The sequence below is a fragment of the Rhinopithecus bieti genome, unplaced genomic scaffold, assembly GCF_001698545.2.
Source record: "Rhinopithecus bieti isolate Rb0 unplaced genomic scaffold, ASM169854v2 scaffold_19459, whole genome shotgun sequence".
Classification (NCBI taxonomy): Eukaryota; Metazoa; Chordata; class Mammalia; order Primates; family Cercopithecidae; genus Rhinopithecus; species Rhinopithecus bieti.
The window spans coordinates 3,134,121-3,158,160 of record NW_016809864.1 but is presented as its reverse complement, the minus strand read 5'-3'; the positions used below and the strand labels follow the sequence as shown (position 1 = coordinate 3,158,160).

The 24,040-nt window shown below is 44.5% G+C and overlaps 1 protein-coding gene across 3 annotated transcripts in view; it reads left to right on the top strand.

The window, feature by feature from the left end:
- The window catches only part of CPPED1 (calcineurin like phosphoesterase domain containing 1), a 139,282-nt gene that overhangs the window by 9,586 nt on the left and 105,656 nt on the right, over nt 1-24,040 (top strand). For 2 of the 3 annotated variants that reach the window (XM_017890716.1, XM_017890718.1), the window contains exon 2: nt 13,538-13,756. In XM_017890716.1, coding sequence (XP_017746205.1) covers nt 13,538-13,756 — 219 coding nt within the window. Of the gene's footprint in view, nt 1-6,377; nt 6,502-13,537; nt 13,757-24,040 lie in introns of those variants that run through there. The other variant, XM_017890717.1, reaches the window with a different exon arrangement.

Here is a 24,040-nt window from a genome sequence, read left to right as displayed (position 1 = left end):
ACAATTAATTATTTTGGGGGTTGGGGGAGGGATAGGGTCCTGAGGGACACTATTTTTTTTTTTGTTTAACAACTCTTAGCATACCCTACAGTTCACCATGTTAATTGTTAATTAAATAATATTTACTACTTTGGGCTTCTTTCTGATTTAACAGTCTAAACGTGTACAATTCAGTGACTTTTAGTATATTCACAGAGGTGTACAACCATCACCACAATCAATTTTAGAACATTTTCTTGAATCCAAGAAGAAACCCTGCACCCCTGTGCTAAAAGTGCCCCCAAAGTCCCTCAACCCCTAAAGAGCCACTAATGAAGGAACTCTTAAAATGCTGCATACCATTCTGGCAGCTTCACAGTAGGGACATTAAGATTGTTAAGTCAGAAGGAGTCTCAAAGTGGTAAATATTGTTTAGCTACTCTTTGGTGTTTTTTTTTTTTTTTTTTCCTTTACCACTAAAATAAGATTAGTCCCAAGAGCGGTTGAAGGGTATTGCTGGAGACATTTAGATTGTGATTCACTATGCAGATTGCTGTTGTGAGAAACTGCAAAAATTGCATTTTGTTGCCATTTGCTCTTTAGCCAGAAAGCCTCCAGACGGCTGTGAATCTACCCATCTTTGCTGCTTTATAACCATAGCAATATCCACAGTATACAAAGGAAAAGATGTTGAGACCATAGCATGTACATATATATGTGTCTCTCATCAGATGTTTGCTCAGCCCCACCATGTGCCGGGGGAACCAAGAGATGGGTGAGTCTTTAAAAAGTCTGTCTCTGCTAAGGTAAGGGTAGGGGTTACTATGAGTGGTAGTCATGGTATGAGTAACTCACTTTTGACCACTTGCTCTTTGTCTAGTCCAAATGCTTTACATGTTTTAAGTCATTAATTCTTCCCAACAACCCTTTCGAGGTAGGTGCTGTTATTCCTACTTTGCAGATAAGGAGACTGAGGCCCAGAGAGGTTCAGGAACTTGCATCATGTCACGTAGCTGGTAAAGGGTAGAAATGGGATTTGAACTTGGGCACTCAAGCCTCAGTGTGGGGTCCACTGGAACTCGGTTAAGAGTTTCGGGAGATAGAGGCCCAAAGTCAGTCGTCAGCATGGTCTGTCCCCTGCCTCCTGCTCCAGCCTTCTGGTCACTCAGGGTCTGGGTACTTGCAGTGCCCCCTGCCTGGAGCGCGTCCCCACAGCCCCACCCACTGGCCATTCTGTCTTGCAATCAGCCTGATTACCCTGTAGTTGTAAAGAGCGAAGTGTGTAATTGAGTTGTGTAACTGACTTAGTTATTTGCTTGTTTGTTGTGCATCTCCCCCGCTATCGTGTAAGGTTTTAAGGAACAGGATCCATCAGCATTGCTCACTGTTGAATGTCCAGCCACTGACAGCCAGTGTCATAGAGCACGTGCTCAGAACATACCTGCTTAAGTGAGTGAAGGAGGCCAAGCTGCATCTGCCTACAGGGCAGGGAGCGTTTGAGCTGGCAGGGAAGGGTAGAAGGGATTTCAGCAGGAAGAGTTGGTAGAAAGGAGAGCATATCCCGGAAAGAGGAGGGGAAGTGTATTAATCCGTTCTCACTGCTAATAAAGACAGAACCAAGACTGGGTAATTTATAAAGGAAAGAGGTTTAATGGACTCACACTTCACATTGCTGGGGAGGCCTCACAATCATGGCGGAAGACAAAGGAAGAACAAAGGGACATCTTCCATGGTGGCAGACAAAAGAACATGTGCAGGGGAACTGGCCGTTATAAAACCATCAGATCTCATGAGACTTCTTCACTATCATGACAACAGCGTGGGAAAGACCAGCCCCCATGATTCAGTTACCTCCCACTGGGTGCTTCTCATGACATGTGGAAATTATGGGAGCTACAGTTCAAGATGAGATTTGGGTGGGGACACAGCCAAACCATATCAGGAATTATGGGGTGTGTTGGAGAAGCAGTTAGTGGTCTATCTGGGGGGAATCCTGTGGTATGTCTTAAGCAGGGTTTCTCAACCCCCCAGCATCGTTGACATTTATGGGCTGGATTTTGCGGTGAGTTCCTGTCCTGTGGGTCATGAAATGTTTAGCAGCATCTCTAGCCTTTATCCACTGGATTCCAGCAGCACCACCCACTTCCCAGTGTGGTACCCCAAAATGTCTGTGGACATTGTCACGTGTCAAAATCATCCCTGGTCTGATGGGACTACAGCCACTGGTCCATTAGGACCAGTGAGATATGGCTGGAAGAGGCCAGGTGCAGCGGTTCAGGCCGGTAATCCCAGCACTTTGGGAGGCTGAGGCAGGTGGATCACTTGAAGTCAGGAGTTTGAGACCAGTGTGGCCAAGATGGTGAAACTCATCTCTACTAAAAATAAAAAACATTAGCCGAGTGTGGTGGCACACTCCTGTAATCTCAGTTGCTCGAGAGGCTGAGGCAGGAGAATTGCTTGAACCTGGCGGGCAGAGGTTGCAGTGAGCCAAGATCGTGCCACTGCACTCCAGTCTGGACGACAGATCAAGACAACATCTCAAAAAACAAAGATACAGCTGGAAGAACTTTGGGCCCCTTTTAGGCCCAAGTGCTAGAATGAGTGGGAATCCGTTGATGTCTTCATCTTTTTCTTCACCAAATATTGACTGTTGCCTGCCACATGCCAGACTGAATAATACAAGCTGCTGATACGCTAGAAAGGGAATGTAAACGTGGGCCTGCCCTGGAGCTTTCAGGATGGTGGCTCTGTAGCCAGGAATTTGATGATCTGGTTAAGGGGTTGGGAAGAGACATAATGACAGCAACTGCCTGAGATGAACTGGAGTGGGGAGAGCTGCAGGGAGCCATCCTGGCAGCCTCCTTCTCCCAGGTGGGAATCATGAAAACCTGGCCCAAGAGTAGTTGGTGGTGGGAACGGGAAGGTGGGGCTGTGGCAGGGATGTTGTAGACGTGGAATGATGCAACTTGGCTGGCTACATGCAGAGGATGACACACGATCTTAAGATCTGTAGATTGGGGGACTAGGGATGATGGTGGCAAAATTAGCGAGATCTAGGGAGGGAGCCAGTCTTAAAGAAAGACGTGCAGTCATAGAAAAGAATGAGCTCATGTCCTTTGCAGGGACATGGATGAAGCTGGGAGCCATCATTTTCAGCAAACGTAGGAACAGAAAACCAAACGCAGCATGTTCTCTCTCGTAAGCGGGAGTTGAACAATGAGAACACATGGACAAGGGAGGGGAACATCACACATGGGGGCCTGTCGGGGAATTCGGGGCAAGGGGAGGGAGAGCATTAGAACAAACACCTAATGCATGCGGGGCTGAAATCCTAGAGGACGGGTTGATAGGGGCAGCAGACCACAATAGCACATGTATGCCTATGTAATAAACCTGCATGTACTGCACATGCATCCCAGAATTTAAAGTACAATTAAAAAAAAAGAAAGAAAGGTGATGGATTTGCCTGTGGAAGTGTTGAATTTAAGATCCTGATGGGACAAGCTGGGAGCTTGGACGTGTCCAGAAAAACAAACATACTATGTTCTACTCCTTTTTTTTTTTTTTTTTTTTTGAGACAGAGTCTTGCTCTGTCACCAGGCTAGAGTGCAGTGGCGCAATTTTGGCTCACTGCTGCCTCTGCCTCCCAGGTTCAAGCAATTCTCCTGCCCCAGCCGCCAGAGTAGCTGTGAGTACAGGTGTGCGCCACCATGCCTGGCTAATTTTTATATTTTTAGTAGAGATGGGGTTTCACTGTGTTGGCCAGGATGGTCTTGATCTCTTGACCTCATGATCCACCCCCTCAGCCTCCCAAAGTGCTGGGATTACAGGCGTGAGCCACTGCGCTCAGCCAATATGACTTTTGTTACAAAAATCAAGTTAAGAAAGCTATTTATCATTGTGTTCTACCTTGAGTTATTTGAGGTTGCATACAAGTAATAGGTTTAGCACATCATGAGAGCACAAATTATAATGTAAGGTATTACTTAATAATGTGGCTGCCCTCCGGGCCTTTTCCTAGTTGGGTGATGAAAGCAGTGATTCATTTGCTTTTGGGGGCGCATTTATTATAGTTAGTCATTGATCAACTGGTAATAGTGAAAGAATCAATAAAATTTCTAATTCTTGGTATATATTAAAAAGTCAGCTTTCATTAACATTGACAAATATGCCTAAAAGGGATAATAAAAATGGGAGAGGAAATATATTAGCAGAGACAAATCCAAGAAAACATTTAGTTTGTGATTTTAAAAGTTCAATGGTAAAGAGCTATTGCAATTTGAATATCTGTCTTTCAGGCAGGATATTGGCACATAAACAGAGGCTCATAGGAAAGATTAATGGTAAAACATTGTGTGAAAATTCTTCCAGGTTTTTAAGATTCTTCTCTGAATGCAGTTGCTTTGCACCTGATAATGTTTAAAGAAAACCTACAGGCCTTTCTGTCCTTAGTTTGATATTACCCAAAATTCACTGTATATTTATCCCTCAGTTTTGAAATACGGTTTCTGTGACAGTGTTTTGTAAGTTAGCTGAAATGTGGAAGTGGCCAGATCTTGTTATTCTCTGTACAACAGATGAATCTGATTTCTAAGGTCAATTTTTCATTTAAAAGTATTTCAAAGTTAATTTTACAATTCGATTTAGAAAATTATGGCAACTCAGGCTGGATGCGGTGTCTCATGGCTGTAATCCTAGCACCTTGGGAGGCTGAGGTGGGCTGATCACTCGAGCTCAGGAGTTCTAGAGCAGCCTAGGCAACATGGCAAAACCCCGTCTCTACCAAAAATACACAAAATTAACCGGGCATGGTGGCGTGCACCTGTGGTCCCAGCTACTTGAGAGGCTGACATGGGAGGATCGCTTGAGCCCGGGAAGTGAAAATTGCAGTGAATCAAGGTCATGCCACTGCACTCCAACCTGGGTGACAGAGTGAGAGCCCATTAAAAAAAAAATTATGGTAACTCATTAGCTTATCATTATTTTTTTTTCCTGGCTTGTTTGGCTAGACGTAGGCATTCCTGGCTTATATATGTCTTCTCTATAGTAATTTCACCTGTCCTGAAATGTGGGCGAGTGATGTCTGTGGCAGAATATGCAAAGGTGGGCCTGGTTTGCCCCTCAGCCTTTGTAGATCTCAGTCCATGTATTTTCCTTTGCTGGGTCTCCTCTTCCTCACCTCAAGCAGAATGGAAAGATTACCATAGATAAGGGCTTGTCATTGCAGATGCCACAGCAGCCAGGTGGTAAATTGGGCCAGGTGGGGACTGTGGCAAATTTGAGAGCAGAAACCCCATGTAAAGGCACAACCACTGTACAGACCCAGAGAGTCACTAGCACACTTCATTTGGGTCTGATGTGGCCAAATTTTCCAGGAGAATCCAGAAAGCCAGGTATATATATATATGAAACTCATGAATTAAAAAGGCTGGCAACAAATTCAGAAATTTACAAATGCTGTTTGGGCCCCACAGCACACATCTGCTAGCCAGAACTCATCCACAGATGTCAAGTTTGTAATCTCTGGAAGAGATCACCACTGAGCACTCACAGAAGACAGATGTCTCGGCCCCAGCCTGTGCCTCAAATCAACCCTGCGCTGTTGGCAGGGACCCTGAACATCATGGCCGACCAGGACAAAGCTCTGGGTCTTGCCATTGTTGTCTTTGTGTACAGTTAGGCCATTTATCAAGACGTTCCATTTGAAGGAAGCTTTTTGGAGAGAAAATGTCAGTATTGAGGTAGATAACTTGGGGGCAGCCCAGAGCATGTTCTGTCTTCTTTGTGGCTGTCTCCACTCCAGGCCACCCAGCCCAGCAGCACTGAGGTTCTGAATAACTCTTGGGTAGAAGTTGCTGGGTCTTTATTGTGTGAACTTGAACTTGAAGCATGCCTAAGCCCCATCTCCCTTCCCCCTCACTACCCAGACCTCAGCATCTCTCCCTTGGTTTAATGAAAGGCTGGTTAAAGTAACGCTGAGAGTCCCTCCAGCACTAACAGTTTCTAGTACTTAGGTGGGAAAAGGCGGGCTTCTGTGAGTTAAGCCTTCTGATCTCACCAGGATGAGCTACAATAAATGGCCTTATTGAGTGCAGTGCTGGAAGTTCAGGTGCAAATGTGACATTAACTGAGATAAGTATGTGAGGCTAGCTCTTAGGTTTATATTACCATCCATGGCTGACTCTCAGCTGAGCCCAGTGATCTCACCTCCAGGTGTTCATGCTCTGTGTGATCCCCTGCACTTAAGGTGGGCTGCCCTAGTGACTTGATTGTCATGAGCACAGCACAGCAAAAGTGATGGATGTTACTTCCATCGTGATGGTATATAAGATTGTAACTTCCATTTGCTAGCAGACCCTCTGCCTTGTGTGGTTTGATGAGGCAGGTCTCCATGTTGCAAGCTGCCGTATTGGAGAGGCCCATATGGCAAGGAACTGAGGGCAGCCTCCAGTCAGCAGCCAGTGAGGAACTGAAGCCATCAGTCCTACCACCTACAAGGAGCTGAATCCTGCTAACCACTATGTAAGTAAGCTTGGAAATAGATCCTTCCCCATGTGAGTCTTCAGATGAGACCTCAACATTGACCAGCACTTCTGTTGCAGCTTGTGAGAGACCTTGCAGAGGACTAGCTAAACCATGTCAGACTCCCACAGAGGCTATGAAATAATAAATGTGGGTTGTTTGAAGCTGATACATTTGTGGTAGTTTGTTACACAGCAGTAGACAGCTAAATTACCTTCTCTGTGAATCTGTTAAAAAATTAACGTTGAAAAAGTTAAATTCACTGGTTTGGTGCGGTGGCTCACGCCTGTAATCCCAGCACTTTGGGAGTCTGAGACGGGTGGATCATGAGGTCAGGAGTTCAAAACCAGCCTGGCCAACATAGTGAAACCCCATCTCTACTAAAAATACAAAAATTAGCCAGGCGTGGTGGCAGGTGCCTATAGTCCCAGCTACTCAGGAGGCTGAGGTGAGAGAATCGCTTGGACTGGGAGGTGGAGGTTGCAGTGAGCTGAGACCACGCCACTACACTGCAGTCTGAATGACAGAGTGAGACTCCATCTCAGAAAAAAAAGAAAGAAAGAAAAAATTCATTCTGTACATTCTTATTCATAACATATAGATGTTTTAATTAAATAAATGTATGTTTTTACCATGTGTTAACACTAAATACCTTATAGGCATTATCCAGAGCTTTGTGTAAGTTGCTTCTAAAGTTTATGGTCTTGTTTGATACCATCTGGGTCAGAAATGAGATCTTAACACTTTTTTCTTTTATTCCTTCCATACATATTTAAGTTTGTCTCAGAATTTGACCTTGGTCTTAATCATAGTCATCAGTTAGGACCCCTGACTGGGTTATTTTTTTAAGTCAATTTTGAAAGAAAAATACAGACTTCTTCGATGTGCACTGGAAAACGTGTGTGTATGTGTGCGTATGTGTGTATGTGTGTGTGTGTGTGCACGTGTGTGTACACATGCATGTGTGCTATATACTCATACTTGCTAATGGGTGCTTTTTCCATGAAGTCATGTAAAAATAAATTAGAACTTACTAATTAGTAATGAATTCCCTGATTAACTTCTTATTTTTGAGATGGAGTCTCTCTTTGTCACCCAGACTGGAATGTAGTGGCACGATCTTGGCTCACTGCAACCTCCGCCCCCCGGTTCAAGCGATTCTCCTGCCTCAGCCTCCCGAGTAGCTGGGACTACAGGCACACACCACCATGCCCAGCTAATTTTTGTATTTTTAGTAGAGACGGGATTTCACCATGTTGGCCAGGATGGTCTTATCTCTTGACCTCCTGATCCACCCACCTCGGCCTCCCAAAGTGCTGGGATTACAGGTGTGAGCCACCACGCCCTGCCCAACTTCTTACTTTTCAAAGAATCTTGACGCTTAGTTTTGCAAGGCTATATAAACGGTGATGACTAGATAGTAATGAATAATACAGAGAAATATTTAGGGCCAAATCCATGACCTGTACATAGGCGGAGACCTAACAATGACCAGGGAAGTATGCAAAACCAAACCAAAACAAAATAAAAAATATACCACCACTAACAACCTGAACAAAACCCCTCTGAAGTGTTACTTTAGTTTAAGGAAACGATAGTCATTGTGCTTCTATTTCTCATCCAACGCATGTAAGTTACAGGCCACTCGAGTTCCTTGGTTAGTTGTAGACTGGTGCTTACCACATTTGGATGTGCACATAGATCACCCGGGGGTTCAGTGTAAAATGCACATCCCGACCCAGTGGATCTGGGGCCAGAGATTCTGCATTTTGAACGTGCTCCCAGGCAACGCTAATATCACAGCTGGATGAGTAAGGCTGTGGCCCAGCCCTGCCATTTCTGTGCCATGAACAACCTGCTGGTTTCTGCTGTCAGGTAACCCTCACCTTGTCCCTCTTCATCAGCCTCGTTGCCAGGCAGTTCTGCTCCTTAATTAGTATTGTCAGGCTTGTACCTTTTGACTGGGCAGTCTCATGTTTAAGCTTTTTTGCTAGGAAAGGTAGGGGAAAAAACTGGACCCCGACTTTCTTGCCCCCCCCCCCCCAGTAATGACAAATACTTTCATACTTTATAGACACTGACTTTACAAATCCTGTCATGCTTTAGGAGTGGACCTCAGTTTATCCCTACTTCCATGGCTCAAGCTGCTAAAAGAGTGCTTCCAGAGGGTTTCCAGAAAAGCTGGACTGTGCCTGGGGACCGTACCCTGCGGGGGTAATTCTAGGCTTTGGTGAAATAATTTTAATGCAAGTATTGTTAAGAAGTCACTTTCATCTGAGTGTGGTGGCTCATCCCTATAATCCCTGCACTTTGGGAGGCCAAGGCCAAGGTGGGCAGATCATTTGAGGCCAGGAGCTTGAGACTAGCCTGGCCAACGTGGCAAAACCCCGTCTCTACTAAAACTACAAAAATTAGTCGGGTGTGGTGGTGTCCCCCCCCCCCCCCAGTAATGACAAATACTTTCATACTTTATAGACACTGACTTTACAAATCCTGTCATGCTTTAGGAGTGGACCTCAGTTTATCCCTACTTCCATGGCTCAAGCTGCTAAAAGAGTGCTTCCAGAGGGTTTCCAGAAAAGCTGGACTGTGCCTGGGGACCGTACCCTGCGGGGTAATTCTAGGCTTTGGTGAAATAATTTTAATGCAAGTATTGTTAAGAAGTCACTTTCATCTGAGTGTGGTGGCTCATCCCTATAATCCCTGCACTTTGGGAGGCCAAGGCCAAGGTGGGCAGATCATTTGAGGCCAGGAGCTTGAGACTAGCCTGGCCAACGTGGCAAAACCCCGTCTCTACTAAAACTACAAAAATTAGTCGGGTGTGGTGGTGTATGCCTGTAATCGCAGCTACTCAGGAGGCTGAGGCACGAGAATCGCTTGAGCCTGGGAGGCAGAGATTGCAGCATTGCACTCCAGCCTGGGTGACAGAGGGAAACTTTGTCTTAAAAAAAAAAAAAAAAAGAATTCACTTTTGTCTGGGTGTGGTGGCTCATGCCTGTAATCCCAGCATTTTGGGAGGCTGAGGCAGGAGGATCACTTGAGCATGGGAGATCAAGGCTGCAGGGAGCCATGATTGTGCCACTGTACTCTAGCTTGAGTGACAAAGCCAGACCCTATCTCTAAAAATAAATTTAAAAAGACACAATTCACTTTCATAATGTAAAAAGGTGCCCTTTTAAGGGATGGGGAGGTATACATTTAAAAGAGATTCTTCCTTCTAGAGTTAAGCGTTGTAAGCTCCAAATATCTTTAATTCCGCCTTGATAAAAAAAAAAAAAAAAATTACCATGAGACCAAAGATCACCAGCTTCTGTAGCAGGAACCTTAAGAGTACCCAGTTCCTTTGGGAAATGAAGATTCCTGAGTAAACAGATTACCTCATTAGATAGGTAAGGTAGATTGAATACTGATATGTGAGCTGTCATTTATTTTAGGCCAAATCTATTTATTTTGTACCTTGTCTTCATAAAATTGAGATTCTAAGTTTTAGTAAGTAAACAAGTAATAATGAAAGATTTATTATAATAGCTCTAAGGACTATTGACTTTTTGAAATTCTGTTTGTCATAGGAAACGATTTGTTAAAACATTTGCTGTAGGGAGCTGTTTATAAACTCTGTTGTAGAAGGTTGATTTACACTGCTACCATGGGGTGCCTGTGGTCACCTCCCTTACCTGGTTCTGATTAATTCATCCAGCTTAAATGGCTCTGTAAACAGCCTCAGAAGTAGAAACACAGCTAGAAGCATTCATTGGTGTAAAAAGGTTATTATGAAAGTAAAATAAATGATTTAATATGTTAAGACACAAAGCAGAATCTCAGTTTTTTTTTTTCATGACACAATGATCCAGATCTTCAGGAAATCTCGTTGTCTACTTCCTGACCGCTTATCCCTAATGCCTCGTTTGTAGGAATCTATTACTATGTAACAAATTACCCTGAAACTTCACGACTGAAATATGTATCATGTCACAGGATTTTGTGAGGAATCTGGGTACAGCTTAGTTGAGTTCATCTGCCAAAGAGTCTCATAAGGCTTCAATCAAGGTATCTGTTGGGGCTGTGGTCTCATCTGAAAGCTCACCAGAGGAGTGTCCTCTTCCAAACTGACTCACATGGTTGTTGGCAGAATTGGTTTCTCATGGGCTGTTGGCCAGAGGTTTCCCTCTGTTCCTCAGCACACTGGCCTCTCTCTAGGGATATTCACAGCATGGCAGTTTTTAATCTCCAGAGCAAGGGCTCTCAGAAAGAGAAAGAGATGAAAGTCATGGTCTTCTTTTAGCCCACTCTCAGAAGGGACTCCCATCATTGTATTCCGTTTATTAGAAGCAGGCTGCAGTCCACACTCAGAGGGTGTTGCACAGGGATGTAAATATCAGGAGGCAGGGATTTGGGGGCGTCTTAGAGTCTTTCTGCCAACACAATCAGTTGGCACAGTGAATCAGTGCTCAATCACAATCAGTGCTCAGTGAATGACACTTGACTCCCTCAGTCCCTGTTGGATGTGCCATATTGCTGTCTTTCTCCATGAGGTACACACACCAGGGTTTCATGCAGTCTTTGTTTAGATTGAGTTCTGGCCCCTTGTGATTGAACACTGTGCTGTAAGTTGAGGACTGGTGGGTTTATGTGCATGTACAATTTGTTCTGTAAAGTGCAGAGGTATTTTTGTTTGTTCACTTTTTTTTTTCTTTAACTCTGAAAAAGGAATTAAGAAGGGAAAGGAGGCTTGAAACCAGAATCCACTCGAAGGCGATAGTAAGCTCAGTGTAATGGGTGGAAAAGTGGCCATGGAATTTAAAAAGGTTATCACTGGCCCTTACTTGCCATTTAGATCTCAGCTTAAATGTCACCACTTCAGAGAGGTCTTTCCTGTCTTATTTATTTATTTAGTTAGTTTTATTTAGTTTTGAGACAGAATCTCTCTCTGTCACCCAGGCTGGAGTGCAGTGGCATGATCTCGGCTCACTGCAATCTCTGCCTCCTGGGTTAAAGCATTCCTCTCACCTCAACCTTCAAAGTAGCTGAGACTACAGGGATGCACTACCACGTCTGGCTAATTTTTTATATTTTTAGTAGAAATGGGGTTTTGCCATGTTGGCCAGGCTGGTCTCGAATTCATTACCTCAAGTGATCTGCCCACCTCGGCCTCCCAAACTGCTGGGATCCTAGGTGTGAGTCACCGAGCCCAGCCCTGTGTGTCTAAACTAGCCATTGCCTCACTCTTAGTCTGCATAGTCATTAATACTCTCTGATTCTATTCCCTGCTTGTTTACTTGCTCATCTCCCCCCATGAGCACTGAGTGTGAGGACAGCAGGGACTCATCTGTCTTGGTCACCCTCATACTGCCAGCACCTCTCACAAGGCCTGGCAAGGCAAAGGCTCCCGGTATGATACTTACCCAATAGACAAATGAATCAAACACATGGATGTGAACTGATTCCAAGTAGTTTTTTAGAAATTGCAGCATCATCATGACTTCCAAAGGAAATGCCATTTATTCAGTTAACATGCATCGTCCATTAAATAATAATAATTATTATTATTATTATTGAGATAGAGTCTCATTCTGTCACCCAGGCTGGAGTGCAGTGACGCGATCTCTGCTCACTGCAACCTCCGCCTTCTGGGTTCAAGTGATTCTCTTGCCTCAGCGTCCCAGGTGGCTGGGATTACACATGCCCACCACCACGCCTGGCTAATTTTTGTATTTTTGGTAGAGATGGGGTTTTACCATGTTCCCCAGGCTGGTCTCGGACCCTTGACCTCAGGTCACCCGCCCATGTTGGCCTCCTAAAGTGTTGGGATTACAGGCATGAACCACCATACCTGGCCATCCATTAAATTATGAAAAAAAAAAATGAAAAAAAAAATAAAAACAGCCTGAAAATGACGGGGCAGCTCTGTCCCACCACTAAGCGCTAGCGGGCCGGCCATTCAGCAAGTTCTGTCAGCTCTCCTGGCCTCAGTTTCCTCAGAGGGTAAATGAGGGACCTGTAGATTGGGGGTCCTCAGACTGTGCTGTGTCCAGCACCAAATCTCGCTCTGGCACCAGAAGTTCCAGATGCTCTTCTGTAAGAGCAAGCGGCTTTGCCTGGCATATTTTTTCAACATTGGTCTGCCATGTACGATTTTGATTATAGAAAGGATTCTGTGGCCAAATAATTTTTTAAAAAGTGAAACCCACAGCACTTCTGTGCCCATTAATGGCCATTCCAGCTCTGCCCAAGCAGGCACCAGCGGCAGTGCTGGCAGATAAGAGTAGAAACCCAACACCCATAAAGCTTTGGCCCAGGAGAGCCGATCGGAAGAGCAAGCAGAATGATTTCAGGTGGCCTAGATCCCTTTCCAAGAACATAAAGAGCCCCCACCCCCAGCCTCACACCTCACAGATGCCCACATCCTACTGCCTTTGAAATGTTAGCATCGATTTTTCTTTTTTCTTTTTTCTTTTTTTTCTCCCACATTGACTTACTCATTTCAAGATCTCATTTCTGGCACCACATCTCCCACCAGATAGCCAGAGCTTCTGAGCGCCAAGTTTTATAATTAAAATTCTGTCACATCCCCCGACACGGTGGAAATGGTGCCATGAAGCCTTGCAGAAAAGATGTGTAAGCACTTCCCCTAGTAATTTAAATATAATACTTCTGGCAGCATTCAGTTTGGGGTGTTTTATTCTAATTTAAAGATGATTATTGAGCACAAATATCCTGTGCAATTGGGCGCTCTTGTGGCCCCGTGCTTCCTTTTGGCTGTCTAGCTTGTCAACAGACAGTGCGGTGGTGTGGCTGCAGAAGCCCACGTGGACAGTCCTGGCCTTTGGGTGTCACCAGGTCCCAGGCGTAATTAGTATAAATCAAAATCCTCTAGACTATGACAGGAAAATGGTATGTTTGAACAGCAGCTTATTAAAATGACCTACTTAATTTAAGAAAAATAGTGTATCCACTTTGCATGGTAACCTGGTTGCTTTTATGGCAGATTTTACAACATTTCTCCTTCTTTCTCTCTCTCTCTTTTTTTTTTTTTAAGAAAAGGAAAACGAATGGAAAGGCCCATTCTACTTCATCCTGGGTGCAGACCCACAGTTTGGGCTGATGAAGGCCTGGTCCACTGGGGACTGTGACAATGGCGGTGACGAATGGGAACAGGAGATCCGTCTAACTGAGCAAGCCGTCCAGGCCATCAACAGGCTGAACCCCAAGCCCAAATTCTTCGTTCTGTGCGGCGACCTCATCCACGCCATGCCAGGTAAGACTCGGGTCGCCACTTGTGACCTTTCCTCCTTCAGCCAGTCATGACTGTATTTGGGCAGGAAAAAAAAAGATGTCGCTTCAAAGGCATCTTTGCTCAGTCATGGACCATTCTTTCGCTTCATGATTGTTGCAGTATCATTGAACATCAGAAAGTGCACACTCATTTTATATTGAGAGTTTGGCGAGATTAATCACAGTAATTAGGCACAGCTACAGTTCTGATGATTTGAGCTTAATATGAAACATGGAACAGATTCCCACACATCACCTTTCTGCATTTCCAGGGACAAACTTGAACTACTTCCAGACACTATATCCATAAATACAGTCTTCTCTCCTCATTTCCTTTCTTCTTACACTTTTATTTCTCCCTTATTTGTTGGTGCTTTTTTAGCTGCAAGTGACAGAAATCCAACTTAAAACAGGAATCCCTGTTTTTTTTTTTTAAAGGTATGTGTTGCCTAATGGAACTGTAAAGTCCAGAAGCAGACCTGAGTTGCAGGTACAGCTGGATCTAGGGGGTCAGTTTGGTTATCAGGACTTCGTCTCTCCATCACTCTGATTGGCCTTCTTCTGGGTTGACCTTATTTACATTCGGACTCTCTCTAGATAGTGGCTCCTGGGAGCTCTACATTTATATCCTTTTGACAGAAACCACAACAGAAAGAAAGTACCTTATTCTGGGTGATCCAAAGTCCCAGGCTGGCTGGGTGCAGTGGCTCATGCCTGTAATCCCAGCACTTTGGGAGGCTGAGGCGGGCGGATCACTTGAGCTCAGGAGTTCGAGACCAGCCTGGCCATCATGGTGAAATCCCACCTCTACTGAAAATACAAAAATTAGCCAGGCGTGGTGGTGCATGTCTGTAGTCCCAGTTACTCAGGAGGCTGAGGCACGAGAATTGCTTGAACCCAGGAGGCAGAGGTTACAGTGAGCCAAGATTTTGCCATTGCACTTCAGCCTGGGTGAAGGAGTAAGACTCCATCTCAAAAAAACAAAAAACTAAGTCCTAGGCTCATACCCCTCTGACTCACATGGCCCCCTTCCACCAGTGTGGGGGAACTGCAACCATGTACCCTAAAGAACAGGACAGTTCCCCCCGCAAAAAAGTGAGACGTTGGAAATGAAATAATGACAGACACCTTCTGGACCTTTCTTCCTATTTATTTTGCCTACTCTGATGTCCTTTTCTCCTAGGCAAGGATAAAGCCCAGCAAGCAGGTACAAGCAAACAGAGTGCCCCTGTCCCTCAGGGAGGCAGACGACCTTAGACCATTGCAGAAAACACAGCAGTGGCTGTGGTTGTCTGTCTGGGGCTAGCTGTACCTTGTAAACCAAGGCTCTGAGTCCTGTGATGATGTCTAACTCCTTTGGAAGCCGAGGTACCCTGTAGTAGGTCTGGGTGTATCAATTCCTCCCCATCATGGCTCTTTTTTTCTAGCAGCCCGCTTACCCAGAACAAAACCCATAATGAAAACGTGAGAATGGCTGGGCGCGGTGGCTTATGCACTTGGGGAGGCCGAGACAGGTGGATCACTTGAGGTCAGTACTTCAAGATCAGTCTGGCCAACATGGTGAAACCCTGTCTCTACTAAAAAATATAAAAATTAGCCAGGCGTGGTGGCAGGCGCCTATAACCCTAGCTACTCGGGAGGCTAAGGCACGAGAATCGCTCGAACTCGAGAGGCAGAGGTTGCAGTGAGCCAAGATCGTGCCACTGCACTCCAGCCTGGGCGATAGAGCGCGAAATTCAGTCTAAAAAAGATTAGGCAGGCATGGTGGTGCATGCCTGTGGTCCCAGCTACTGAGGAGGCTAAAGTGGGAAGAACACTTGAGTCCAGGAGTTTGAGGCTGCAGTGAGCCATGAACCTACCACTGCACTCCAGCCTCCAGACAACAGAGAGACCCCTGTCTCCAATAAAAAAGAAGAAGAAAAGAAGATTTCAAATTTTTCTGTTCAGTGGTTTCTTCTCTTTAAAAACAGAGTGTTATAAGGCTCACTGGAATTATATAACATGTTCTCGTAGATGTTTACCAACTTGTTTTGAATTCTGTTAATGTGTTCAGTCATATTTCAAAATCAGATTTAAAATAAAAGCTTTTCATGCAATTACGTTGCTTTTTAAATAAGATGTACTGAATATACATTAAACATTATAAATTAAAAGATACGGTTTTTATGGTCAGCCCTGCCAGTTGGTCAAGACTTCGTAAATGTGACTTGGCAAACTTTTGAACGTGAATTTTACATGCAGTGCAACTCAGGCAGAATTTATAATTTGTTCTGAAGACTTGGACTGGTTTCTGCTGTTTTAATTGAACCAGTGAAAGGACTGTAACTGTTTTGAATATTGTGGTTTGAGATTAAACAGAGCATTTTAAAACTAGTTACCATTTTTTAATATGCAATAAGTGCCTTCCCTCTCATTTAGCTCATAGGCAGGGTTAGACACTAGAAAGTAATTATTTGCTTTGACTACTTAGCACATTCTTCATTATCAAATGCATATATTAATAGCAAACAAAATCAGAAAGCATACTTTTAGTTCTACCATAAATAATATCTTGACCCTGGCCAGGCACAATGGTTGACACCTGCAATCCCAGCACTTTGGGAGACCAAGGTGGGCAGATCACCTGAGGTGAGGAGTTCGAGACCAGCCTGGCCAACATGGTGAAACCCCCGTCTCTACTAAAATACAAAAATTAGCTGGACATGGTGGTGCACACTTGTGATCCCAGCTGCTCTGGAGGCAGAGGCAGGAGAATCGCTTGAACCCAGGAGGTGGAGGTTGCAATGAGCAAGATTGCACCACTGCACTCCAGCCTGGGCAGCAGAGCGAGACTCCATCTCAAAAAAAAAAGAAAAGAAAATATCTTGGGCCAAGTGGATTTAAGTTGACAATGGAGAAAGGCCAGGTGTGGTGGCTCACACCTGTAATCCCAGCACTTTGGGAGGCCATGGTGGGCAGATCACTTGAGGTCAGGAATTCGAGACCAGCCTGGTCAACATAGTGAAACCCTGTCCCTACTAAAAATACAAAAATTAGCTCAGCATGGTGGCATGGGCCTGTAATCTCAGCTACTTGGGAGATTGAGGGAGGAGAATCACTTGAACCCAGGAGGCAGAGAATCCAGTGAGCCAAGATTGCACAACTGCATTCCAGCCTAAGTGACAGAGCAAGACTTCATCTCAAAAAAAAAGAAAATAGAGACAAAGAACTTTCATTTTTTGTGTGAAAGTTAGAATATGCTTTTTCTTATAAATATCCATTACAGTATTTATCGTCCACAAAAATGTCTTGTGTGCAAACTAAGTGCCAGTTACATCGCTAGATGCTATGGATGTAATACTGGAGACAAGAGACCTGGTCTTTCTATGGAACTAGAGTCTTGGGAGAGAAGCATAAAGATATGACAGGAAGAGGAGTTCTTGGTGCCAAGCCCATAGGAAAATCCATAAGAGATACAAGCTTCTTTGTTTCACACAAAGTCCATTTAGTTTTGAAGCACATTTTTGTTTTGCAGGCATCTTTTGGGTTATCTTGGTATTTTTTTCTATTATAAAGCTCCTCTATGGGGTAAGCCACATTATAAGTAGCAAGTGAAGATTTGTACAGATATTGAGACCCATCGATTTTCATCCCTCACTCTTAATTTAGGGTTACTCTTGTCCTACTGATGCTGAGGCAACCACCCACTGGTTTTGTCCCCAGGAGCCTTGTTAGATTTCAGCAATTACGTGTGAAGCTGACAAATCAGAACGTGATGAAACCTTTAGGGTGCAAGAGATTCCTATGAGCCTTTAGAACAGTTTGTTACTAACACACACGTCCATCCCTGTTTATTAAAAATTGGCATAACCACACAAAAAGAGTTACTACAGGATGAATTCTGCCCTTGATATAAAGTCTCCTTGAAGAGTTCTTCATGTATTGACCTGCACTTAGGCAACTATTCTGTGACTTAGTTTCAGTTGATGGTTTAGCCCTGGGAACTCCTCTGTTCCGTAAAGGGAGGCAAGCCTGTATTAGTCTGTTTTCATGCTGCTGATAAAGACCTATTTGAGACTGAGTAATTTATAAACAAAAAGATTTAATTGCCTCACAGTTCCACGTGGCTGGGGAGGCTGGGGAGGCCTCACAATCATGGCAGAAGGCAAAAGGCACATCTTTTTTTTTGTTTGTTTGTTTTGAGATCGAGTCACTCTCTGTTGCCCAGGCTGGAGTGCAGTGGTGCGATCTTGGCTCACTGCAACCTCTGCCTCCTGGGTTCAAGCGATTCTCCTGCCTCAGCTTCCCAAGTAGCTGGGACTACAGGTGCACACCACCACACCTGGCTATTTTTGTATTTTTAGTAGGGATGGGATTTCACCATGTTGGCCAGGATGGTCTGGATCTCCTGACCTCGTGATCCACCTGCCTCGGCCTCCCAAAGTGCTGTGATTACAGGTGTGGGCCACCACACCTGGCTGAAAGGCACATCTTATATGGCAGCAGACAAGAGAGAAGAGAACTTGTACAGGGAAACTCCCCTTTACAAAACCATCAGATCTCGTGAGACTTATTCACAATCATGAGAACAGCACGAGAAAGACCCACCCCTGATTCAGTTACCTCCCACCAGGTCCCTTGCACAACGTGTGGGAATTGTGGGAGCTACAATTCAAGATTAGATTTGAGCGGGGCCACAGCGAAACCTTATCAGTATTATTCCAAAGGATGGTATGTTAGTTTCCTGTTCCTGCTATCACAAATTACCACCAACTTAGTGGAATCAAACAGTTATCTTACCATCCCAGAGGTCAGAATCCAACAAGAACCTCAGCAGTATATTCCTTGTAGGGGTTTCAGCTTCTAGAGGCCAACTGCGTTTCTTGGCTTGTGCTCTTCTTCCGTCTTCAAAGCCAGCAGCAGCATTGCACCTTTTCTCCTCTCTGACCTCTGCTCCACCCTCTCATATTCTGTTACTCTGATTCTCCTGCTTTCCTCTTATAAAGACCCTGGTGATTATATTAGGTCCATCCAGATAACCGAGGATAATGTTTCCATCTCAAGATCCATAATGTAATTCCATCTGCAGATTCCCCTTTTGCCATATAAGGTAGCATACTTGTAAGTTCCAGGAGTTAGGATGTCGAACATCTTTGGAGGGACATTGTTCAGCCTACTGCAGATGGCAGGGACTGGAATTCAGGGTCTGTTATCTGCCAGGAACTGTGTTACTATCTCTCATCTACTCATTACAGTCTTGCAAAGGAGGTGTCATTGCTATTTCCATTTTAATTGATGGGGAAACTGGCTCAGAGCAGTGAATTGCTTTTCCCAAGGCCACTCAGCTTGTAAACCGGGAACTCTTGTTCATCTGTTTCCAAACCTCATGCGCTTCGTTTTGCAGCCTGGCTGGTCAGACAGAGGGTGGTGCCCAGAGCAGCAGATGGAGCTGTTAGAGATGTGGAATCTCTGCCCTACTCAGACCTAGTGGATCCGAATCAGAATTTTAACAAGATTCCCAGATGAGTTGTATGGACAGTGAGGTTAAGAAGCACTTATAGGTTGAGCATCCCTAATCTGAAAATCCACTATGCTTCAAAATGTGAAACTTTTTGAGCACTGCCATGACACCACAGTGGAAAACTCTACACCTTTGGTCCCAAGCGTTTTGAATAAGAGATACTCAACTTGTAATAGTGATGATGAGGATGATGGCAGTGCTGCAGGAAAAGTACCCATAGATGACATGGTGAAGATGTGTGTCTTGGTCTGTTTTCTGTTGCTTATAATGGAGTATCTGGAACTGGGTCGTTTATAAGAAAGGAAATTTGTTTATTTCAGCTATGGAGGCTGAGAAGTGCAGGGTCAAGGGGCTGCCTCAGCTGAGGGCCTTCTTGCTGGTGGGGACTCTCTGCAGACTCTCAAAGTGGTACAGAACATCACATGGGGAGGGGACTGAGTGTGCTAACTCGGGTCTCTCCTCTTCTTAAAAAGCCACCAGGCCAGGTGCAGTGGCTCACATCTATAATCCCAGCACTTTGGGAGGCCAAGGCAAGTGGATTGCTTGAGCTCAGAAGTTCAAGACTAGCCTGGGCAACATAGTGAAACCCCATCTTTACAAAAAATAGAAAATTAGCCAGGTATGATGGTGCACACCTGTAGTCCCAGCTACTTGGGAAGCTGAGGCGAGAGAATTGCTTGAATCTGGGAGGCCAAGCTTCAGTGAGCCGCAGTCATGCCACTGCACTCCAGCCTGGGTGACAGAGCAAGACCCTGTCTCAAAAAAAAAAAAGCATCTTGTCCCACTCTCATGATAGCCCATTAATCCACTAACTCATTTGTTCATTAATCCATGAATGGATTAAGCGTGTTCATATGTTTTGCAACATTAATCCATTCATGAGGGCAGGGCCCTCATGATCCAGCCGCCTCTTAAAAGCCCCACCTCTCAGAACTGCCACACTGGGGATTACATTTCAGCATGAGTTTTGGAGAACACAAATATTTAAACCATAGCAATGTGTGGTGAGCTATTGAAGGACTGGAGCAGCACGCATTCATAACAGTTCAAGAAATTGTGTCAGTTAATAAAAGAGACTTCTAAGACAAAAGCCCTTGTTAATAAGGCAGATGACTCGGGAGGGAACTTTTTTTTTTTTTTTTTTTTTGAGACAGAGTCTCACTCTGTCACCCAGGCTGGAGTGCAGTGGCATGATCTTGGCTCACTGCAACCTCTGCCTCCCGAGTTCAAGTGATTCTCCTGCCTCAGTCTCCTGAGTAGCTGGGATTACAGGCACCTGCCTGTAATCCCCCCAAAAAATTAGCCTGGCTAATTTTTTAATTTTAGTAGAGATGGGGTTTCGTCTTGTTGGCCAGGCTGGTCTCGAACTCCTGACCTCAAGTGAGTGCCACCGCCTCGGCCTCCCAAAGTGCTGGGATTATAAGTGTTGAGTCACGGCACCCAGTTTGGAGGGAACATTTTTAAAAAGCCATCCAGCAGAATGCCTCGTCATCCTTGGCGGACTCACTTTCTGGTCCCTCAATGGCTTCTGATGTTCTTCTCACCTGAAAAAATAAAATATAGTACACAGGAGCCTTTTAGCAGCATTGCAGGTGGAGACTGGAAGCCTGCCGTCATCTGTTGCTGCCGCTGCTACTGGACAGCTAAGGCAGGTATTCTGATGATGCCCTGTGCTGCTTAGTTTCCCTGGGCACATTGTTTTCTCACCATGTTAATGGTGTGTCATATTTTTTACTGTTAAGTACTTAGGTGTGAATAAGTGTAACAAAATGATTGTTTACCGGTAGCATGTAAATTCAGTGAATTCAGAGTCAGGAATCATGGTGATGCCAAACAACCACAGATTGTTCACTAGGGTGGCTGAGACAGACACTTTGTATTTTATTATTTATTTATGTATTTTTATTATTTTTTGAGGCAGAGCCTCACTGTGTCGCCTAGGCTGGGTGCAATGTCATGATCTCAGCTCACTGCAGCCTCCACCTCTCGGGTTCAAGCAATTCTCATGCCTCACCACGCCCGGCTAATTTTTGTATTTTTAGTAGAGATGGGGTTTCACCATGTTGGCCAGGCTGGTCTTGAACTCCTGGCCAGAAGTGATCTGCTCACCTCGCCCGCCCAAAGTGTTGGACTTAACAGGCATGAGCCACCACGCTGGGTCACTGCCACTTTTTAATGGGCTAAATGTAATTTTGTGTGTATGCAAGTGGTTTGTGAACATTCCTTTTAACTGGGGAAGATAATGGTGTATATCAAGAGAACCATTATTCCTTTAGACTTACACATGCTCAGCATTTAAAGAGAAATGCTTTAAGTTTGTAGGTTTTGCTTTGCTTTTTACACAACACTTTGAATAACGCAGGATGACCTCTTCTTCCAGGGCTTCCAAAATAGCCCTTTGATGTTCGGGAAAACAGCCACATATATGTGCTTTAAAAGGGTCTTTATGCAGGACGCTTAGGAGAGCTACAGTGGCTTCTTTCTTTTGGGTCTTGCACTTGTACATAACCCCTTACCTGCCATCTCAAAGTTCAGAAAGCTCTGAAAACTATGAGTTTTTTCTTAAGTTTGAAACTAAGCTGGTGGCAAGACTGCCTTCCAAGTGACAAAGGGCTGTTTATGGTCTTTATCGATCCCAATGTTGAGTGAGCGTATTCATATGTTTTGCTAACAAAATATTACTGGGTTTCATTACAGGGCACTACCCGAGTGCCAGCTTGAAGTGTTATTTAATCCGTGTTCTATGCCCTGTCTTACCATTCTAAAGTTAGAAAAACATGGAATTTCAAATGAGGTCTGGCCTAGGGGTTTTGGGATAAGAGCTTATGGATCTGCAAAGTTGATACTTTGGGATTGATAGATGAAGAAGCCTTTCATCACTAAAAGCAGAAGGCTTTTCTGATTTAATGTAGTTCCCCAAGTTGACTTTCCCACATCCATTGCCCAGCAACTGTATTGTCAAAAGTTAAAAGGGTCTCAGACATCTCATATTTGAATTTTGGGGACCATTTCTGTTGGGACCAAAGAGACTCAATATGAAAATTGAATTGGATTTAGAAATGATTCCAACAAATGGAGGCGAGGGAGTGTGCACAAAAGTGATATTTGCTATAGATAAAGCAGAATAATCCACTTAGGTAGAGAAGTCTGAACTTGAAGGTAAAGAAGGGCTGGACTTGTGCAGATATGGTTGCAAAAGGCTGGAGAGGAGAGGAAGCAAATCAGTAGAGTGTGGTTAAGAATGGCAGATGCTATGGGGAGGTAAAGTAGAATTACTGATGAAGGGACTTAGGCTTTTCCATCAGGAAAATGCCCCAGTGAGACCTGAAAACTTCTAATTCAAATTCATCTAGTTTGGTAGCTGTTCACGTTAAATTAGATGTCAAGGGCTAGACCAAGGTCCCAATAAGAGTAGCCATGGCCATATAACCATCAAGACTCCTTCCTCACTAGGAGGTTTTTTTGTTTTTGTTTGTTTGTTTTTTGAGACAGAGTCTTGTTCTGTTGCCCAGGCTGGAGTGTAGTGATGCAATCTCAGCTCACTGCAACCTCCGTCTCCCGGGTTCAAGCAGTTCTCCTGCCTCAGCCTCCCGAGTAGCTGGGACTACAGGCGTGTACCACCACGCCCAGCTAATTTTTGTATTTTTGGTAGAGACGAGGTTTCTCCATGTTGGCCAGGCTGGTCTCGATCTCCTGACCTCGGGTGATCCCCCTGCCTTGGCCCCTCAAAGTTCTGGGATTACAGACGTGAGCCACCACACCTGACCCCCACTGGGAGGTTTCTAATTCTGTAGTGAATGTATAGAATTGGGAAATAAAACCTTTGAACAAAGAATGCTTTGGTGTGCTGGGCTTCAGGCAAAGAATAAAGCCCTTTGTCTTTCTGTGGTTCCACAATCCAGGAAGGTTGATATTCATTTTCCTCCAGCTGGGCAGACGCAAACCCATGAACATATTTCTGGTACAAGACAAGCCATGATAAGCAAAGCCTCGGAGGCATGATTTTGAAAACCAAAGCCAGGATTAAGGCTCTGGCCAGGAAAAGGCTTTATCTCATTGCTCCAACCTCCTCCGCAAGTTCGCCTTCCCCCAAGCTTAGTTCCAAGTTCCTAAAGGGCAGCGGGGGTGTGTGCGTGTGTCTGTGTGTCTGTATTGGTGTGTACTTTCGTTTAGTACCCAGTGCAAGGCACATGGAAGGTATTCAGTGAATGCTGCTCAGATAATTCACGGTGTGTTTCCCATGATCTTTAGCAAGAAGCCAGCACATGGTAGGCACCCAGTGCAGATTTCCGGAACACATGAATAAATAGTCAATTCATTTATTTAACAAATCTGTATTGAGAGTCTACTTTGTACCAGGCACTGTTCTAGATGTTTGTGCTGTGTTAGTGAATGAAACAGACAGAAATCTGTGCTTCATTTAGAAATAAGGAATATAGATACATGTAGATATATTGAAACATGAAATTCTTTGTGTTTTTTGTTGCTGTCATTCTAGTCTTTTGTAGGATTTAAATGAGGGTAGATATGGATCTTTTATTGTTACTTTATTAAATTTTAAATTCTACAATAATACATAGAGACATTCTCCTTGTAAATTTAAAATATATAGTTAAAATAAACTTTGACCGACCCCTAGGTGCTTCCCTCGGGGTCACCACGGTCAAAAGTGTTCATGAATGTAAGCATGCTCGCCCTTTCCTCTTCTCTACCCTCCCCTCCCCTTCCCTCCCTTCCCTTCCCTTCCCTTCCCCTCCCTTCCCTTCC